This window comes from Nerophis ophidion, linkage group LG22, assembly GCF_033978795.1.
Source record: "Nerophis ophidion isolate RoL-2023_Sa linkage group LG22, RoL_Noph_v1.0, whole genome shotgun sequence".
In the NCBI taxonomy this organism is placed as follows: domain Eukaryota; kingdom Metazoa; phylum Chordata; class Actinopteri; order Syngnathiformes; family Syngnathidae; genus Nerophis; species Nerophis ophidion.
This window is the reverse complement of record NC_084632.1, coordinates 7,228,499-7,247,664: the sequence shown is the minus strand read 5'-3', so window position 1 is coordinate 7,247,664 and position 19,166 is coordinate 7,228,499. Positions and strand designations below refer to the sequence as shown.

The 19,166-nt window shown below is 38.6% G+C and overlaps 2 protein-coding genes across 6 annotated transcripts in view; one reads left to right on the top strand and one right to left on the bottom strand.

Annotated features, from left to right (window-relative positions):
• Positions 1–17,711, top strand: part of cers1 (ceramide synthase 1) — a 101,765-nt gene extending 84,054 nt beyond the window's left edge. For 2 of the 3 annotated variants that reach the window (XM_061883158.1, XM_061883157.1), the window contains 2 exons: positions 1,834–2,006; positions 5,035–17,711. In XM_061883158.1, the coding sequence (XP_061739142.1) occupies positions 1,834–2,006; positions 5,035–5,077 (216 nt within the window). In that variant the 3' untranslated portion in view covers positions 5,078–17,711. The remainder of the gene's footprint in view (positions 1–1,833; positions 2,007–5,034) is intronic. The other variant, XR_009803650.1, reaches the window with a different exon arrangement.
• The window catches only part of ncln (nicalin), a 25,656-nt gene continuing 24,055 nt past the window's right edge, over positions 17,566–19,166 (bottom strand). For all 3 annotated transcript variants that reach the window (XM_061883155.1, XM_061883156.1, XM_061883154.1), the window contains exons 13-15: positions 18,708–18,761; positions 18,499–18,577; positions 17,566–18,436 (exon numbers count right to left, since the gene is read on the bottom strand). In XM_061883155.1, the coding sequence (XP_061739139.1) occupies positions 18,374–18,436; positions 18,499–18,577; positions 18,708–18,761 (196 nt within the window). In that variant the 3' untranslated portion in view covers positions 17,566–18,373. The remainder of the gene's footprint in view (positions 18,437–18,498; positions 18,578–18,707; positions 18,762–19,166) is intronic.

Below are 19,166 nucleotides of genomic sequence, written 5' to 3'. Positions count from 1 at the left end.
AAGATGTGTCAAGTAGACGAATGCAACTTAAATTGTAACACTGTATTTGACAAAATACCAAAAAAAGGCATTATTCTTAATGTCTCATTGACAAAATGATTCAACCCCCTAGTTCCATGCATCTTTAGTACTTAGTAGAACACCCTTTGGCAGTAATGACATCCTTCAAAGGTGATACATAAGCGGACACAAGCTTCTTGCAACCATCTACTGGTATTTTAGCCCATTCCTCTTGGGCAAAGGCCTCCAGTTCTTTCATATTCTTGGGCTTGTGTGCTGCAACTGCCTTCTTCAAGTCCCACCACATGTTTTCTAGAGGATTTAGGTCTGGCGACTGTGAAGGCCACTCCAGAGTCTTCCAGCCCTTCTTCTGCAACCACTCTGATGTTGATTTGGAGGTATGCTTGGGATCGATGTCTTGTTGGAAGGTCCAACGTCTCCCAAGCCTCAGCTTTGTCACTGACTTCATGACATTTGCAGCTAATATATCCTGCTAGGAAATACAATTCATAATGCCTTGAACGTGCTGGAGATTCCCGGTACCTGAGGCAGAGAAACAGCCCCAGAGCATGATTGACCCCCCATCATGCTTAACAGTAGGCAAGGTGTTCTTCTCTTTGTAAGCTTCATTTTTTCTCCTCCAGACATAACGTTGTTTCATAGCCCCAAAGAGTTCCAGTTTTGTCTCATCACTCCATAGAACAGTTTCCCAAAACCTTTGGGGTTTGTCCAGATGATTTTTGGCATATGGGGGCCTATTTTCTTGTGCCTGGTAGTCAGAAGTGGGAGTTCTGGCATGGAGGCCTTCATCTCTTAGTGCGCGCCTTACTGTCTGGGACGAAACCTGCGTTCCCCCCTCTGCAATGTCCTGTTGTAGTTCCTCAGCTGTTACCCGGGGGTTTTTCACCACTGTACGCTTCAAATACCGGACAGCAGTTGCACACAGCATCCTCTTTCTACCACGCCCAGGTAGTGTTTCCACTGTGCCTTCAGCTTTAAACTTGCGAATTACGCTCCCAACTGTGTCTCTTGGAATGTGTAATGTCTTTGCTATTTTCTTATATCCATATCCTTTCTTGTGAAGAGAAATGACCTCCTCTCTTGACTTCTTTGACCACTCCCTGGACTTCACCACGTTGCAAATACACCATTGACCATCTACAAGAAGCTGAGCGTCACAGTCTTTTTCAATCAGTTTAATTGTTGCTCGTTATGGTTCTAATCACATCTACAGGTGTTTTCAACATCTGATTGAAAAGACCTTATTCACATTCTGCTCTTAAGAGTTTTGATCTTCAAGGGGTTGAATAATTTTGTTAATGAGATATTAAGAAAAATTTCCTTTTTTGGTATTTTGTCAAATACAGTGTTACAATTTAGGTTGCATTTGTCTGTTTGACACATCTTTATTTGATATGACTATAAACAAAATACGGAATAAATGTCCAACTTGCTAAAACACCAAAATTGTGTGGGGGTTGAATAATTTTGATCACAACTGTACACACACTTGTTATTACATAAGTTGACCAGAGGTGGAGCACTTCACATTTTTTACACACACTTGTTATTTCATATGTTGACCAGAGGGGGGGCACTTTTAAAGGCGACACACAGTCAATGTGAAAAATCCCTCCTTTTTGTTACCACCCTCATTTTGATAGATATCACCACAAATGATACATTGTCTATTAGATGCAATGTTATTGGGACCATCTTCACACCTCCTCATATGGAAGATACTTGTCCTTCTTCATGTCTCAAGAAGGCTAGAAATACAACAACACACACACACTTTGTTCCAAAATGATGATTTGAATGGTCCCCTTCCAGTTCATCGTCATATTCGTGGTGAAGGTGCTGAAGATGAAGGAGGTGAACGACGTGCGCGAGTACGAGGACGAGGAAGGCAGCAAGGCAGCAGCAGGCCTGCTCAGAAAGGCGGACAGAAATAACCACGACGATGATGATGATGATGATGCTGGACATCACCAATGTGGCGAAGGGTGAGTGACGCCTTTCACGTCAGCGCCAACGATATTTCTGTCAAACACATTTATTTTCCTCACCTTCCACCACTTGTATTTTCAATCCACTTTTACTCTGAAAATAAAGTATTGCAGTTGATGTGTTTGAAAAGGTTTAACAAAAACAAATCGTACTTTTTTAAAAATCCAATTCATCCTGGCATGAAGGCTTAATGCGGTTGTTCAGGACCTCCACCACTAGGGGGCACACATGGTCAGCAAGACCACCTTCAAGTCCATTTACGACTGCTGTTGGCAAAGACTTCAACATACAGTACATATCACGATACTTCAATCTGAATCACGATATAACACTTATCACGATACTTGAGTGACGATACAATACATATCCCTGTACTTGAGTCTGAGTCAGGGTACAATACGTATCACGATACTTCAATCTGAATCACGATACTTGTGTTACAATACAACACGTATCCCGATACTTGAGTGTGAGTCACGGTACATTAAGTATCACAATACTTGAGTGACGATACAACACGTATCCCTGTACGGCGGCAGTCTGAGCGTTTCAGATGTAATTAGACACATTTACTAGGATAATTCTGGAAGATCCCTTATCTGCTTATTGTTTTAATAGTGTTTTAGTGAGATTGTAAAGACATACCTCAAAGTCGGATGGCTGCGGTGAACACGCAGTGTCTCAGAGAGAAGCCGAGGAGCCAAGCTCACAGCTGCCTTTTTGACAGCTACTGCAGGAGGACGCATAATCCACTGATGTCTCCGGTAAGAGCCAAATTAATATCACAATTTTCCCATCCAAAAACTTGCTGGTTGACGTAGAGCAGGGGTCACCAACGCGGTGCCCGTGGGCACCAGGTAGACCGTAAGGACCAGATGAGTCGCCCGCTGGCCTGTTCTAAAAATAGCTCAAATAGCAGCACTTACCAGTGAGCTGCCTCTATTTTTTTTTTATTTTATTTATTTACTAGCAAGCTGGTCTCGCTTTGCTTGACATTTTTAATTCCAAGAGACAAAACTCAAATAGAATTTGAAAATCCAAGAAAATATTTTAAAGACTTTTAAAGAGTTGTTTAAATAAATCCATTTATTTTTTTGCTTTGCTTCTTATAACTTTCAGAAAGACAATTTTAGAGAAAAAATACAACCTTAAAAATGATTTTAGGATTTTTAAACACACATACCTTTTTACCTTTTAAATTCCTTCCTTTTCTTTCCTGACAATTTAAATCAATGTTCAAGTATTTTTTTTCATTGTAAAGAATAATAAATACATTTGAATTTATTTCTTCTTTTTAGTTTCTGTTTTTTTGCTGAAGAATATTTGTGAAATATTTCTTCAAACTTATTATGATAAAAATTCAAAAAAATTATTCTGGCAAATCTAGAAAATCCGTAGAATCAAATTTAAATCTAATTTCAAAGTCTTTTGAATTTCTTTTAAAAGTTTTGTTCTGGAAAATCTAAAAGAAATAATGATTAGTCTCTGTTAGAAATATAGCTTGGTCCAATTTGTTATATATTCTAACAAAGTGCAGATTGGATTTTAACCTATTTAAAACATGTCATCAAAATTCTAAAATTAATCTTAATCAGGAAAAATTACTACTAATGTTCCATAAATTCTTTTTTTTTATTTAAAAAAAAAATATTCGAATTAGGTAGTTTTTCTCTTCATTTTTTTCGGTTGAATTTTGAATCTTAAAGAGTCGAAATTGAAGATAAACTGTTTAAAATTTTTATTTTTATTTTTTTTCTTGTTTTCTCCTCTTTTAAACCGTTCAATTAAGTGTTTTTTTCATCATTTATTTTTTACAATAAAGCGTCTGTAAAGGGAAAAAAATGTACGATGGAATGACAGACTGTAATACCAATTTTTTTTAATTGATTTATTGATTGATTGATTGATACTTTTATTAGTAGATTGCACAGTTCAGTACATATTCCGTACAATTGACCACTAAATGGTAACACCCCAATAAGTTTTTCAACTTGTTTAAGTCGGGGTCCACGTTAATCAATTCATGGTAATATATATATAGATGTATTTATTAAAGGTAAATTGAGCAAATTGGCTATTTCTGGCAATTTATTTAAGTGTGTATCAAATTGGTAGCCCTTCGCATTAATCAGTACCCAAGAAGTAGCTCTTGCTTTCAAAAAAGTTGGTGACCCCTGACGTAGAGAAACATGTTCGCTTGACCGCTCTGTGTTAAAGCTTCACAACAAACAAAGAAACACCGGCTGTGTTTTGGTTGCTAAAGACAGCTGCAATCCACCTCTTTCCACCAACAGCATTCTTCTTTGACGTCTCCATTATTAATTGAACAAATTGCAAAAGATTCAGCAACACAGATATCCAAATTACTGTGTAATTATGCGATAAAAAGTGACGACTTTTCGCCTTAAGTGGTGCTGAGCTAGTATGTCCCCTCCAACCAATAACGTCACAAACACGCGTCATCATTCCGCGACGTTTTCAACAAGAAACTCCGCGGGAAATTTAAAATTGTAATTTAGTAAACTAAAAAGGCCGTATTGGCATGTGTTGCAATGTTAATATTTCATCATTGATATATAAAAACTATCAGACTGCGTGGTCGCTAGTAGTGGGTTTCTGTAGGCCTTTAATGCACATTTAAAGTGTGGTCGATATAAGAACACTTTTGGTAAAAAGCGAATAACATGAAAAGTGAGGCACCGCTGTCTGTGATTGGCCGGTGACCATTCGGGGGTGTAGCCCCGCCTCTCGCCTCTGATAGGCCCGCGCTCAATCAGGAAAGTGATAGCTGAGCAAACAGTAAAACAACAAGAAAGTTCCTCTATCTAAAGTCTTGCATCCGTCATGTCACCCGTGACCCCCACGTGTCCGCCTTATCTTCTGACGATTAGCGCCGCGACCTCTCACCTCTGCTCAGGAAGAAGCCAACAACTCACCGCCGTTCGATGTCCATCGGAACTGGCGTCATGTGGGGACCGCCCCCCTGCACTTCGTCTTACTCGTGCTTGTGCTCTCTGTCGCCAGGAAGCGCGCCCAGAACGGCATCGCCAAGGAGAAGCATCTATGAGGGAGCTCTCCGTCGCCCCCGCCTGGCAGGAGGCCGCGAGTACGGAGGGAGAGAAGGATCAGGAAGAACACACACACACAAAACAGTATTTCATGATGAGCTTGTTGTCGTTATTTTTTTATTATTATTATTATTAGAGCACTGTGAATGTTTTCTCTTCTCGTTGCTTATTTTGCATTTTAGTACAAGTCAGGAATGGACTGTGAAGGTGTCACATGACCCGGAGATGCCTCTAGTGACATGTTTTTTTCTCTCTTCCTCATCCATCCTTCATGTCCCTATTGATTTTATTCTCATCACACACGCCTCATGCGTCCATTAGCAACATTAGCGTGTGTGCGACTTGTTTTTTAACAACGCTTCACCTTAATTTTCAAGGTGTGTTTGTGTCTGTTGCACTGACATGAAGGCCGACCGACAAGCTGCTTTAATGACAGCAAAAGGCAGGAAGTGATCGATTGTTTTGAAAAATCTTTAACGGAAAGGAAAAAAAGAAGGCCCATAAAAAGTGTGAATCGGCGATGATACTCGAGATTATCGAGGAAAGCACGACACTGGAAAGATTTGACGAACATGCTATGGATTTTTATGCCATGGTTTTATTTTGAAAAGAGCGCACAGGCACTTCCTGTGAAGGATGGATGCATGCGTTTTTGCACACTAAAAAAAAAAGGCCCTCCATCTACTTTCTCGATCAACTTCGGGCTCTTGTTTTGAAAAGCAGCATGTTTGTAGTGCCGGAAATGGGCCACGGACGGAAGTGACTTTTTGTTTTGATTATTATTATTTTTGTCACTCTTCATTCCAACACATGTCAGCACTTGTTTTATTTCAGGTTATTGTTTGATTTCTATCTGAACTGCTGCTGTTTTGTCCTTTCTCTGAGCACACTGTTTTAATTGTTATTAGTTGTTTGTATGATCGGATTTCAAACAGGACAAGGAAGAGCGGATCTGTATCATCTCAAACCGTATTTAAAAAAAAAAAATGTTTTCCCATTTGAAACCAACACTAGAACATCAGACACTAAAAAACGAACATCGCCATAGTTGTTAATAATTTATCATTTATTTATTTAATTGAGCTACCAAATAAAAGTACCGTATTTCCTTGAATTGCCGCCGGGGCGCTAATTAATTAAAAAACCTCTTCTCACTCCTGCGCTTACCAAAGGCATGCGGTAAAAGTAAGCATGCGTTAATTATTTTAAAACCTCTTCTCACTCCGGCACTTACCAAAGGCATGCAGTAAAAAATGAGTGTGATGTGAGCTTGGACCATAAATCAGGGGTAGGGAACATATGGCTCTAGAGCCAGATGTGGCTCTTTTGATGACTGCACCTGGCTCCCAGATCAATTTTAGCTGACATTGCTTAACACAATAAGTAATGAATAAATAAATCCGCTGGTAATCACAGTGTCAAAAATAACGTTCAAAATATAAAACATTCTCATGCATTTTCCCTTCAGCCATCCGGTTTCTACCGCACCTGTTCAAGAAGTCGCATTAATGGTAAGAAGTATTATATTTATTTTTGGCTAGCCTCAGAATAACAATGTTATTAAAAAGAATAAGAGACTTATTATACTCAAAAAATGTTGGTCTTTATTAAAAATGCACGCATATAGTGGTATTCAGTGTTAAAAAAATAAAATAAAAGTTGTATGGCTCTCACAGAAATATTTTTTTAAATATTTGGCTTGTATGGCTCTCTCAGCCAAAAAGGTTCCCGACCCCTGCCTTAAATCCTTCTTCTGCAGCCGAGTAGTCGCAAGAAGGATCACTAGCGTTCTCTACCACCAGGAGGCGGGAGTCGTTTAATGACTCATATTTGACACACGCAGCTACGGTATTGTGACGGTCTCAAGCCGTCGTCTTGCGGGTTCCCAGGACCACCAAGGAAGGACATGGCTTGAGCATTTTGACTTTGTTTATTTTTCAATAAAACCTCAGTTCAGGTCGCTCTTCCGCTCCTCGTCTCCGCTCGCTCGCCGTCTCCTTGCCGCCATCTAGCGTGCCCTGCCTATCTGTCGGACTGTTTGCTCCCAAGGTATATTAATAAAACATAGCTGCTTACTGTTCTTTTTAGCATATTCAATCGCTTGGACCTTAAATCCTACTGAATAGCTCTTAATCTTCTTCCCTTTATGCGATTTCAAATTACTGGTATTGAAATCAGCCTCATCCATTTTGATGACGACAGGCGAAGTGTTTGATTGATTGATTGGTACTTTTATAAGTAGATTGTGACGTCACGAGTTAGACCAGGCAGTAATTCAAGGCAGGCGCTACTATATGCACTGCGGCAATTCAAGGAAATACGGTATATATTTATTAATAGCAAATTTGTTGATGGTTGAGTTCACCCGGAAGTAGTTTGTATAGATATTTTTTTCAGACCCACATGCCTGAGGCGTTTATTTTGGCGTTTGGCTGCTTAAACGTATACTAATTTTAGCAAAAGTCTCCAAAGTTGCCATTGTGCGTATCCTTAAAGGGGAACATTATCACCAGACCTATGTAAGCGTCAATATATACCTTGATGGTGCAGAAAAAAGACCATATATTTTTTAACCGATTTCCGAACTCTAAATGGGTGAATTTTGGCGAATTAAACGCCCTTCTGTTTACCGCGCTGGAGGCGATGACGTCAGAATGTGACGTCGCCGAGGTAATACAGCCGCCATTTTCTTTTTCAACACATTACAACACCAGGTCTCAGCTCTGTTATTTTCCGTTTTTCGACTATTGTTTGGAACCTTGGAGACATCATGCCTCGTGGGTGTGTTGTCGGAGGGTGTAACAACACTAACAGGGAGGGATTCAAGTTGCACCGAAGATGCCAAAGTGTCTGCCGCCAGACCCCCATTGAATGTGCCAGAGTGTCTCCACATTTTACCGGCGGTGCTAAAGCAGACATGGCACAGAGATGTATGGATAACCTGCAGATGCATTTGCAACGATAAAGTCAACGAAATCACAAAGGTGAGTTTTGTTGATATTGACTGCCAGCTAATCGATGCTAAAATGCCATGCTAATCGATGCTAACATGCTATTTACCGGTGGTGCCAAAGCAGACATGGTACAGAGATGTATGGATAACCTGTAGATGCATTTACAACTATATTACGTTTCCTTCCACTCACATTATAGTCAACGAAATCACAAAGGTGAGTTTTGTTGATGTTGACTGCCAGCTAATCGATGCTAAAATGCTATGCTAATCGATGCTAACATGCTATGCTAATCAATGCTAACATGCTATTTAACGGCGGTGCTAAAGCAGACATGGCACAGAGATGTATGGATAACCTGTAGATGCATTTGCAACTATATTACGTTTCCTTCCACCCACATTTAATGCGAAAAAATCGACGGATTTAAGTTGCTCCAGTGTCAAAAGATGCTTAAGTCCTAAACGTTTGGTCCGCACATTTTACCGGCGATGCTAACGCAGCTATTCGGCCATGCTATGGCTATGAATAACGTCAATAGCTTCAGTTTCTTCTTCAATACTTTCATACTCCAACCATCCGTTTCAATATAATCTGTTGAATTGCTAAAATCCGAGTTTGAATCCGAGCTAATGTCGCTATATCTTGTTGTGGTATTCCCATTGTTTGTTTACATTGGCAGCACTGTGTGAAGTCACAGGGAAATGGCCAGTGTCTTCGCAGGCACTTTAAAGCTTTATTTAGGGATATTCCGAGACCGGTAAAATTTCGAAAAAAACTTAAATAATACAACAAGCCACTGGAAACTGATTTTTATTGTTTTTAACCCTTTGGAAATTGTGATAATGTTCCCCTTTGATGAATGTCTTGATCCTCCCAGTTTTCCTCGGTGAAACTACTTCTGGCTGAACCTGGCGTATCCAATAAGTTTGGAAAAAATTTACATTTCTACGCCGGGTATCCATTCATTGTGTTACTTTCGTAAACGACTGATGACAAAACATGTATAGTTATCCGTTTTAATGGTGGTTTTAAATGTAAAGACGAAGGAATGATTCATTTCTTCCTTGTCTGGTTTGTGTGACGTCACGTTCTTGAAGCAAACCCATTGGTTGTTTCTCCTACTTCCCTACTTGCGAGTGCTTAATGGAAACATGTAGTGCACTCAAAAGAGCCCTAAATGGTGTAGTTGACCAGTATTGATAATTCCCACATTCAAAAGTAAGCCAAAAGGGGAGGGGCTAACAATGCTCGCAATTTACAATTAAAAAGTAAAGAAGAAGAAAAAGGTAAATATTGAGTTAAAGGCGTAAAGACAGAACGGCTGAGATGTGGGGGCGATACTGAAAGGTTTGGTATTGACCCGATAACAGGACGTGTATAACCGATAAGGATACCAATAATTTGTACTTGACATTTTTCATTTACACTTACCGTATTTCCTTGAATTGCCGCCGGGGCGCTAATTAATTTAAAACCTCTTCTCACTCCGGCGCTTACCAAAGGCATGCGGTAAAAGCAAGCATGCACTAATTAGTTTAAAACCTCTTAATAATAATAGTAATGGATTAGATTTATATCGCGCTTTTCTATTGTTAGATACTCAAAGCGCTCACAGTGAAGTGGGAACCCATCATTCATTCACACCTGGTGGTGGTAAGCTACATCAGTAGCCAGAGCTGCCCAGGGGTAGACTGACGGAAGCGTGGCTGCCAGTTTGCGCCTACGGCCCCTCTGACCACCACCTGTCATTCATTCACCAGTGTGAGCGGCACCGGAGGCAAAGGGTGAAGTATCCTGCCCAAGGACACAACGGCAGCGATTTGGATGTTAATAGGTGGGAAGCGAACCTGCAACCCTCAGGTTTCTGGCACGGCCGCTCTACCCACTACGCCATGCCGCCACTCCTGCGCTTACCAAAGACATGCGGTAATTAATTTAAAACCTCTTCTCACGCCGGCACTTACCAAAGGCATGCAGTAAAAATTTGAGTGTGATGTAAGCTTGGACCTTAAATCCTACTGAATAGGTTTTAATCTTCTTCCTTTTATGCAATTTCAAATTACCGGTATTGAAATCAGCCTCCTCCATTTTGAAAATGACGAAAGGGGAAGTGTTTGATTGATTGATTGATACTTTTATTAGTAGATTGTGACGTCACGAGTTTGACCCGGCAGTAATTCAAGGAAATACGGTAAATGAACATGATTATAATTGCAATTAAATTTAACAAACTTTAATACGACACTATCAACAAAATGTTGCTGAAACAAATTAATATAAAATCTAGTGCAAAATATTTCAATTTAATACTCAAATTATGAACTACTGTTGTTAAAAAAATATGTATATATATCAAAGAAGATACCTACAACGATCTCATTCAGCTGGTATCTGTCTGATACGGAAACTACCATTAGATTAATTAGCCCCTCCTCTACTGCACTTACAACACAAAGTACACAAGTGTACTTACTCAGTGCACATGTGAAAGTGTACTAATGGAAGTACTCTCAGCTACGGGACTCTTTCTGGATCTTCTATGCTTCAAAACCACAAAACATTAAGTAGAAAGAAAACTTGCAAAAATTACACATTTTCTAAAAAGACAATGAAATATTTTGTATCCGCCTGATATCAGACATGAGCGTTTCTTTTTTCAAAAAAATAAATTTAAAAAATCATACTTTGTCGCTGTGACTCAATTCCGTTGACCAGCATCTTCAAATTAGCATCACAGCTCCTCCTCCTGAGACACTTTCTCTGCCGGTGTGTGAGTGACAGGAAGAAAACCTCTAACATGTTATCATTAATTTTATCGTTTTGCTTTTATAGTTTAACTCCTAGATCAAGCCCTGTTTTTTAATGTTTTTTTTTTTACTTAGGGTATATTATAAAAATAAAATTTTATTAAATAATACACAAATTGGCTTCTTCAGAAATTACACAAAACTAAGATTATAAGAAAAAAAACACCAAATAAAATGTGTCATATTTTACAAAATTGAACATTACAAGTTATAAGTCAAATCTTGCGTGGTCGTCTTATATTCGGTGTTGGCAAACATCAAAGGAGTTTAGCTGCTAATTTGAAAATAATGGCGATTAATTAAGCAAAGACGTCAAATTATTATTATCATACATCACAAATACTTTAACTATTGTAACTGAGGGTTTATATATGTCGCCTGTATTGTATAAAACTACAAAATAACTAACACGGATGCCCCAGTTTTACCCGAGGACCACTTTCCCCGGCCCTGTGATGAGATGGCGACTTGTCCAGGGTGTGCGCCGCCTTCCACCCGAATGCAGCTGAGATAGGCTCCAGCAACCCCGAACGGGATAAGCGGTAGTAAATGGATGGATGTTTTAAAAACTCCACTTTACCACAGTGTCACCACTTCCGCTCTTAGCGCCTTCAAAATAGGAGCTCAAGGCATATTCTGCACACGGCAGGGGTGTCAAACTCATTTGGAGGAAAATCCCTTCCCAAGTGGGCCGGAATGGTAAAATCTCGGCATGATAACTTCAAAATAAAGACAACTCCAGGTTGTTTACTTTGGCCAAAAATAGAACAAGCACATATGAGGTGGCGACTTGTCCAGGGTGTACGCCACCTTCAGCCTGATTGTAGCTGAGATAGACGCCGGCGACCCCGAAAGAGAATATGCGGTAGGAAATGGATGGATGGATTGTGAAAACGTACGAATCCCAAATAATCCTCTGGAAAAAACACTTTGTTTGTTGAAAATTCTGAGGAAATTGGTGCAGTTTCAAAGACACAATGAGTTTAGACGTGGTCTCAGTTGATCTACAAAGCCAGGATTAAACTTTAAATCGCAGTCTTTCTGGGATTGAACAAAAAACACAACATGTAAACTTTTCGAGGTATCAATCCAGTGTTAACTCAACAAACCGTGAGAATCGGAGGTAAAACTATTCAAAAGGTTTAAGTTTTCTCACTATTTTCTACCTTAGTTGGCGCCTGTCTTGGCAGTAATCCTAGAACCCGTTGGTAGAACTCCTTATTTCACGGGTTTGGTACATGTGCTGCCTTTATTGGTTGTGATACTCCCAAGCCTTTTGGGTGTATAGAAAATAGTTTTATCCATCTATTATTATTATTATTATTATTAATGTTATTATTATGGAAAAAAGGACGACAACGAGGCATCTCGCTTTGGTAAAAGTTGATTTTCAAGACCAAAAATTATTTTCAAGGTAAAAGTTGATTATCCGAGTACACAAGATACTATCGTCTATTCTTAAAACCCACACTAAGATATTATCGGGGAGTAAGGGTGCAAAATAACAATGTTTGAAGTGGGCCGGAATGGTAAAATCCTGGCATGATAACTTCAAAATAAAGACAACTCCAGGTTGTTTGCTTTTGGCCAAAAATAGAAGCACATTGTGAAAACGTACAAATCCCAGATAATCCTCTGGAAAAAACACTTTGTTGAAAATTCTGAAGAAATTGGTGCAGTTTCAAAGACACAATGAGTTTAGACGTGGTCTCAGTTGATCTACAAAGCCAGGATTAAACTTTAAGTCGCAGTCTTTCTGGGATTGAACAAAAAACACATGTAAACTTTTCGAGGAATCAATCTAGTGTTAAATCAACAAACCGTGAGATCCATCCATCTTCTTCCGCTTATCAGAGGTCGGGTCGCGGGGGCAGCAGCCTAAGCAGGGAAGCCCAGACTTCCCTCTCCCCAGCCACTTGGTCCAGCTCCTCCCGGGGGATCCCGAGGTGTTCCCAGGCCAGCTGGGAGACATAGTCTTCCCAACGTGTCCTGGGTCTTCCCCGTGGCCTCCTACTGTTTGGACATGCCCTAGGGAGGCGTTCGGGTGGCATCCTGACCAGATACCTGAACCACCTCATCTGGCTCCTCTCCATGTGAAGGAGCAGCGGCTTTACTTTGAGTTCCTCCCGGATGACAGAGCTTCTCACCCTATCTCTAAGGGAGAGCCCCGCCACACGGCGGAGGAAACTCGTTTTGGCCGCTTGTACCCGTGATCTTGTCCTTTCGGTCAAAACCCAAAGCTCATGACCATAGGTGAGGATGGGAACGTAGATCGATTGGTAAATTGAGAGCTTTGCCTTCCGGCTCAGCTCCTTCTTCACCACAACGGATCGATACAGCGTCTGCATTACTGAAGATGTCGCACCGATCCGCCTGTCGATCTCACCATCCACTCGTGAACAAGACTCCGAGGTACTTGAACTCCTCCACGTGGGGCAGGGTCTCCTCCCCAACCCGGAGATGGCACTCCACCCTTTTCCGGTCGAGAACCATGGACTCTGACTTGGAGGTGCTGATTCTCAGTCCGGTCGCTTCACACTCGGCTGCGAACCGATCCAGTGAGAGCTGAAGATCCCGGCCAACATATATAAACTATCAGACTGCGTGGTCGCTAGTAGTGGGTTTCAGTAGGCCTTTAACCCAGGGGTGTCCTAAGTGCGGCCCGCCACACATTCTGCAAAAATTGCAAAATTGATAATATTGCAAAAATGTAAAAAGACCATTTAAAAAAAGTGGAAAGAGGTGAAATCTAAAGTGGCAATGTTGACACAAAGATGCCATGCAGGCAGTTTTATTTTTTCCTTTTGTCTTTATTTTGTTTTTTTTCCATTGCTCAATAAAAAAAAGGACCAAAAAAATCTATATTATAATGAATTCTTACTTTAAAATGATCACTTTAAAATGTTTTATGTGGAAAAATATTGCATATGTTGTGGGGTTGCCATATAAAAACATCAAAGTTTTGACAAAAGAGCATAAAACAAACCAAATAATAGTTCAAACTTAAAATCGACAGATATATGGGAAGTTGATCTTGAAATTTAAGTGTTAAAAGTACAAAAAAAGTAATAAAAATGCATCACTTTATGAGTGGGGAACCTTTCGGGTCTCAGATATATTTAGTAGGATTTTATTTAAATTTTCATTGTGATTACTCAAAAATATTAAATCATTAAAATCAATGGTGTCCTGCATTATTGATCTTTAAGGACTTTAATTGCTAAATAAAGGAACTCTCCTGAAAGAATCACAAAAGTACTATCTATCTATCTAAATACTGCATATTTCAGTTTTACTATAAAAACTATGTTGTCTTGTCTTTGACAGATTAAGCATAAAACCTTATTTGTTTTACTTTATATCAGTTGATATAGAGATTTACTGTAAGCATTAAATAATAAAAAAAAAATAATAATTTGACTTATTTTTAACATTTTAGTGACAGAGACCCTCTATGCTCCCCAGGATAAGGATTTTAAAAAACATCTATTTATTTTGTTATGGTTTGAAAATGAAAATTAATATCAATGCTTAAATTTTTCCGTGTGCGGCCCTCTGTGGAAAAAGTTTGGACACCCCTGCCTTAAACAGAACATCACACAGTGTTTACATGCACACAAAAATGGTTGAAACTAGCTTTTAAAACATGGAGCTTGTAAAAAAACAAACTTTTTTATTTTACTTAATAGATACGGGATCAACCAACCTGGAGATTGTTTTGATTGGATCTGCTTCCACGTTGAGGTTAGAACATGCACATTATGAAGGGTTCTTAATTCTGGCAACAACAACTGGTATTGCAATATCTCGTTATCTAAACCAAAACAATCATATTATATTTAAGTGTTGAGTGCAGCCAACTTAATAACCGACAGATGGTGCACGTCTTGATCAGAAAGCCCACAATATGAACATGTTTCAAGTTCTTGTTCCATCAATGATCAATCAATCAATGATTATTTATATAGCCCTAAATCACTAGTGTCTCAAAGGGCTGCACAAACAACAAGGACATCCTGGGTAGTATAATGTCTTATTAGCTCGGTTGGTAGAGTGGCCGTTCCAGCAACTTGAGGGTTGGAGGTTCGATTCCCGCTTCCGCCATCCTAGTCACTGCCGTTGTGTCCTTGGGCAAGACACTTTACCCACCTGCTCCCAGTGCCACCCACACTGGTTTAAATGTAACTTAGATATTGGGTGTCACTATGTAAAGCGCTTTGAGTCACTAGAGAAAAGTGCTATATAAATATAATTCACTTCACTTATATCAAGCCTTCAAACCAGTGGCGTCATTAGGCCTTTTTAATCCCTTAAACCCAGGGGTGTCAAACTCATTTTAGATGGGGGGCAACATGGAGAAAAATCTACTCCAAAGTGTACCGAACCAGTGAAATCCTGGCACGATAATTAAAAAATAAAGACACCTTTCAGATTATGTGTTTAAAAAATACAACAAACACATTCCGAAAAAGTACAAGTCATAATGTTGTTTTTTTTACACTTACATGTTGCGGTTGATAGTATTCCATCTTTATTGGTCGATATTTATATTTTCTGAAACAATTATGTGATAAAGTTCAGTCGACTCACTGGTGTTAATTTTCAATCCATCAAAAATACAAAAATGGATGTTATTTGTGTAGTTTGCTTATTTTCTTCGACTGTTGCACTAACACAGGGGTCACCAACCTTTTTGAAAGCAAGAAAAAGGCTACCAGTTTGATACACACTTAAATACATTGACAGAAATAGCCAATTTGCTCAATTTACCTTTAATAAATAAATCTATACGTATACAAAAATGGGTATTTCTGTCGGTCATTCCGTCATACATTTTTTTTCCTTTAACAGGTTTTTTGTAGAGAATAAATTATGAAAAAAACACTTAATTGAATGGTTTAAAAGAAGAGAAAACAGGAAAAAATTGAAAATTACATTTTGAAACATAGTTTATCTTCAATTTCGACTCTTTAAAATACAAAATTCAACCAAAAAAAAGAAGAGAAAAACTAGCTAACTCGAATCTTTTTGAAAAAACTAAAAAAAAGAATTTATGGATCATTATTAGTAATTTTTCCTTAAGATTCATTTTAGAATTTTGATGACATATTTTAAATCCAATCTGCATTTTGTTAGAATATATAACAAATTGGACCAAGCTATATTTCTAACAAAGACAAATCATTATTTTTACTAGATTTTCCAGAACAAAAATGTTAAAAGAAATTCAAAAGACTTTGATTCCAAAGATTTTCTAGATTTGCCAGAATAATTTTTTTGAATTTTAATCATAAGTTTGAAGAAAGATTTCACAAATATTCTTTGTCAAAAAAACAGAATTAAATTAAAATGTATTTATTATTCTTTACAATAAAAAAAAAATTGTCAGAAAAGAATTGAAAAAGTAAGAAGGTATATGTGTTTAAAAATCCTAAAATCAATTTTAAGGTTGTATTTTTTTCTCTAAAATTGTCTTTCTGAAAGTTATAAGAAGCAAAGTAAAAAAAAAAAAATGAATTTATTTAAACAAGTGAAGACCAAGTCTTTAAAATATTTTCTTGGATTTTCAAATTCTATTTGAGTTTTGTCTCTCTTAGAATTAAAAATGTCGAGCAAAGCGAGACCAGCTTGCTAGTAAATAAATACAATTTAAAAAATAGAGGCAGCTCACTGGTAAGTGCTGCTATTTGAGCTATTTTTAGAACAGGCCAGCAGGCGACTCATCTGGTCCTTACGGGCCACCTGGGGCCCGCAGGCACCGCGTTGGTGACCCCTGGTCTAACGTGATTTATTTGTATTCCATATGTAGCATCATCTACAAAGAATTGCTATTGTGACATCTAGTGGACACGTTTAGAACAGCAGTTTCATTCATTCAAACATTTTGCCTCATTTTCCATACTTACAACTCGGATGAAACCTGTTCACGGACCTGATCCCGCCCGAGGGGCCGTATGTTCGACACCCCTGCTTAAACCCCTCCTAAATCATTTGTTGCAATAATAGTGCCGACAAATGTAATATAAAGAGCCAGAATGTGAGTTTTAATCGTGAGAAGTGGAGTTTCTCTGCTTTAATCAGGGCTCCTTGAACGCACCACAGTTATGTGGCGTGAGATGACATCATGCTGCTTCCCAAAATGTGTGTGAATGCATGAATGTGAGAATAGTGTCTTTACAAAACTGAAGATAACATCCACATCATTGATTTTATAAACCAGATGTTTTGTGCATTTATTTTGAAATATCCGCATTGGTGAGGACATGAGGGACGTTCTCTTATACGAGGGAAGCAAACAATTAATTTGGGTTTTATTCTTTTCTTTCGTGGTGGAACATTAATGAGTTTGATTGTGCCAAAATGTTTGTCATTTAATCAGCAGGCAGGAAGGCTGCATGAACACGAGGCTTCTCCCAAAACCTGCAAAAGGATTTCTTTCAAATAAAAATTAAAAATTGCACTGTAATTTATTAGCATTTTTAATGTACATTATTAGCTTGATCAATACTGGACGAGGGACGGGTGACTTGGGGAGTTTTTAGACCTTTTTTGGATGAACAATAGTATTTGAATCCTTGTAATTGCCCACAATTCAACCACTTGCTCTTTTATAGAACATTTTATCCCCTCAATAAAAAAGTGTTCAAGTAAGGGAAAAAAAAGTGTTGTTGTTTTTTTTTATTGCAAAGTGACAATCAGATTAAATGGAAAAAGATGCTCAAGTATGGAAAACAATTTTATTCTTGCAAAGTCCAACAATCAATGATTAATAAATTAAGTGTCATGGACATTGTGGCTTTAAAGTTGGTCAAAAGCGTCAACAGGAAGTGTCGTTTTTTTTTTTTTTAAACCCGTCATGCAGTAACAAACATTTCCTTCCTTAAGACCTTGGTGTTTTTACACAAAGGATCATGGCCACAGACGCTGATTACAACTAATTATCTACGCTTACACACAAAGATTAGACAAGGAAATGGACTTTTGTTGACAAGTCCAAATTTGAAGGGTTATTTTGCTGATGGAATATTTCAATCGAGTCTTGCCAACAACCAATGAGATGGTTGTTTCCATGGCAACTTCACTTATTCTATTGTTGTGGTTACTCATGTAATAATGTCTTAAAGGGACACACACACACACACACAATCATCAACCTTGTTCCTGGTTGTGTCAAAAGGTGTCGGACTCTGACCTACAGAAAGTTTGCTGGAAGATGACAAAATGGGCGTGGCCAAAGAAGGTACAGAAAGAGGCGTGTCCACAATTATTGAAAAAAAAAAAAAATGCAGGATATTTGTAGGATTTTTTTTTTACCGGTTATTTCAAGTGTGTATAAAAAGGCCATGGAAAAAAAAGTTTGATGTTTGGGTGACATCAGTGCGTGGAGATTTCCAAAGTGGGCAGCAGGGACATCGTCGTAAAGTGACATCATCACAATGTGACATCATCGTAGGAGTGCAGCAGAGGATGAGGGGGGGGTTGCGTCCCGATAAAAATAGAAATAAAGTTTGTGTGTTGGGAAGGTGTGACTTTAGTGTGTCTTGGTTTTGGGTTGTGTGACTCTGCGCACCACGCTGTACAACAAGCCAAAGTTCTGTTGGGAAACACAAGGTCTTAGAACACACACACACGGGTAAAGAGGGGGCGGGGCCTCACCTGTATGGCCAGGTACATGGCGCCCAGGTATGCAGCGATGCAGACGGCCAGCAGCAGGTCAAAGATGGCCGGCTTTACTCTGTCAGTAACACAACATTGTTAAACATACACACACACTCTCCTGTTCGTGTGTGTGTGTGTGTGTGTGTGTGTGTGTGTGTGTGTGTGTGTGTGTGTGTGTGTGTGTGTGTGTGTGTGTGTGATCACACCTGTATGCATTCATGGTCTGCTTGAGTTGATCATAGAACACAAACTCTGGATCCCTGAAAATATACAACTTGTTATTCTACTTACAATAATATTGTAATTAATACTAATACTAATAATAATACTACATTTACTACTAATACTACAATAACTGCAGTTGCTACTACTACTACTACTACAATTACTGCTGTTAGTAATAATAATAATAATACAATTAATACTAATACTACAATAACTGCAGTTGCTACTACTACTACTACAATTACTGCTGTTAGTAATAATAAAATACTAATACTACAATAACTGCAGTTGCTACTACTACAATTACTGCTGTTAGTAATAATAATAATACTACAATTACTACTAATACTACAATAACTGCAGTTGCTACTACTACAATTACTGCTGTTAGTAATAATAAAATACTACAATAACTGCAGTTGCTACCACTACTACAATGA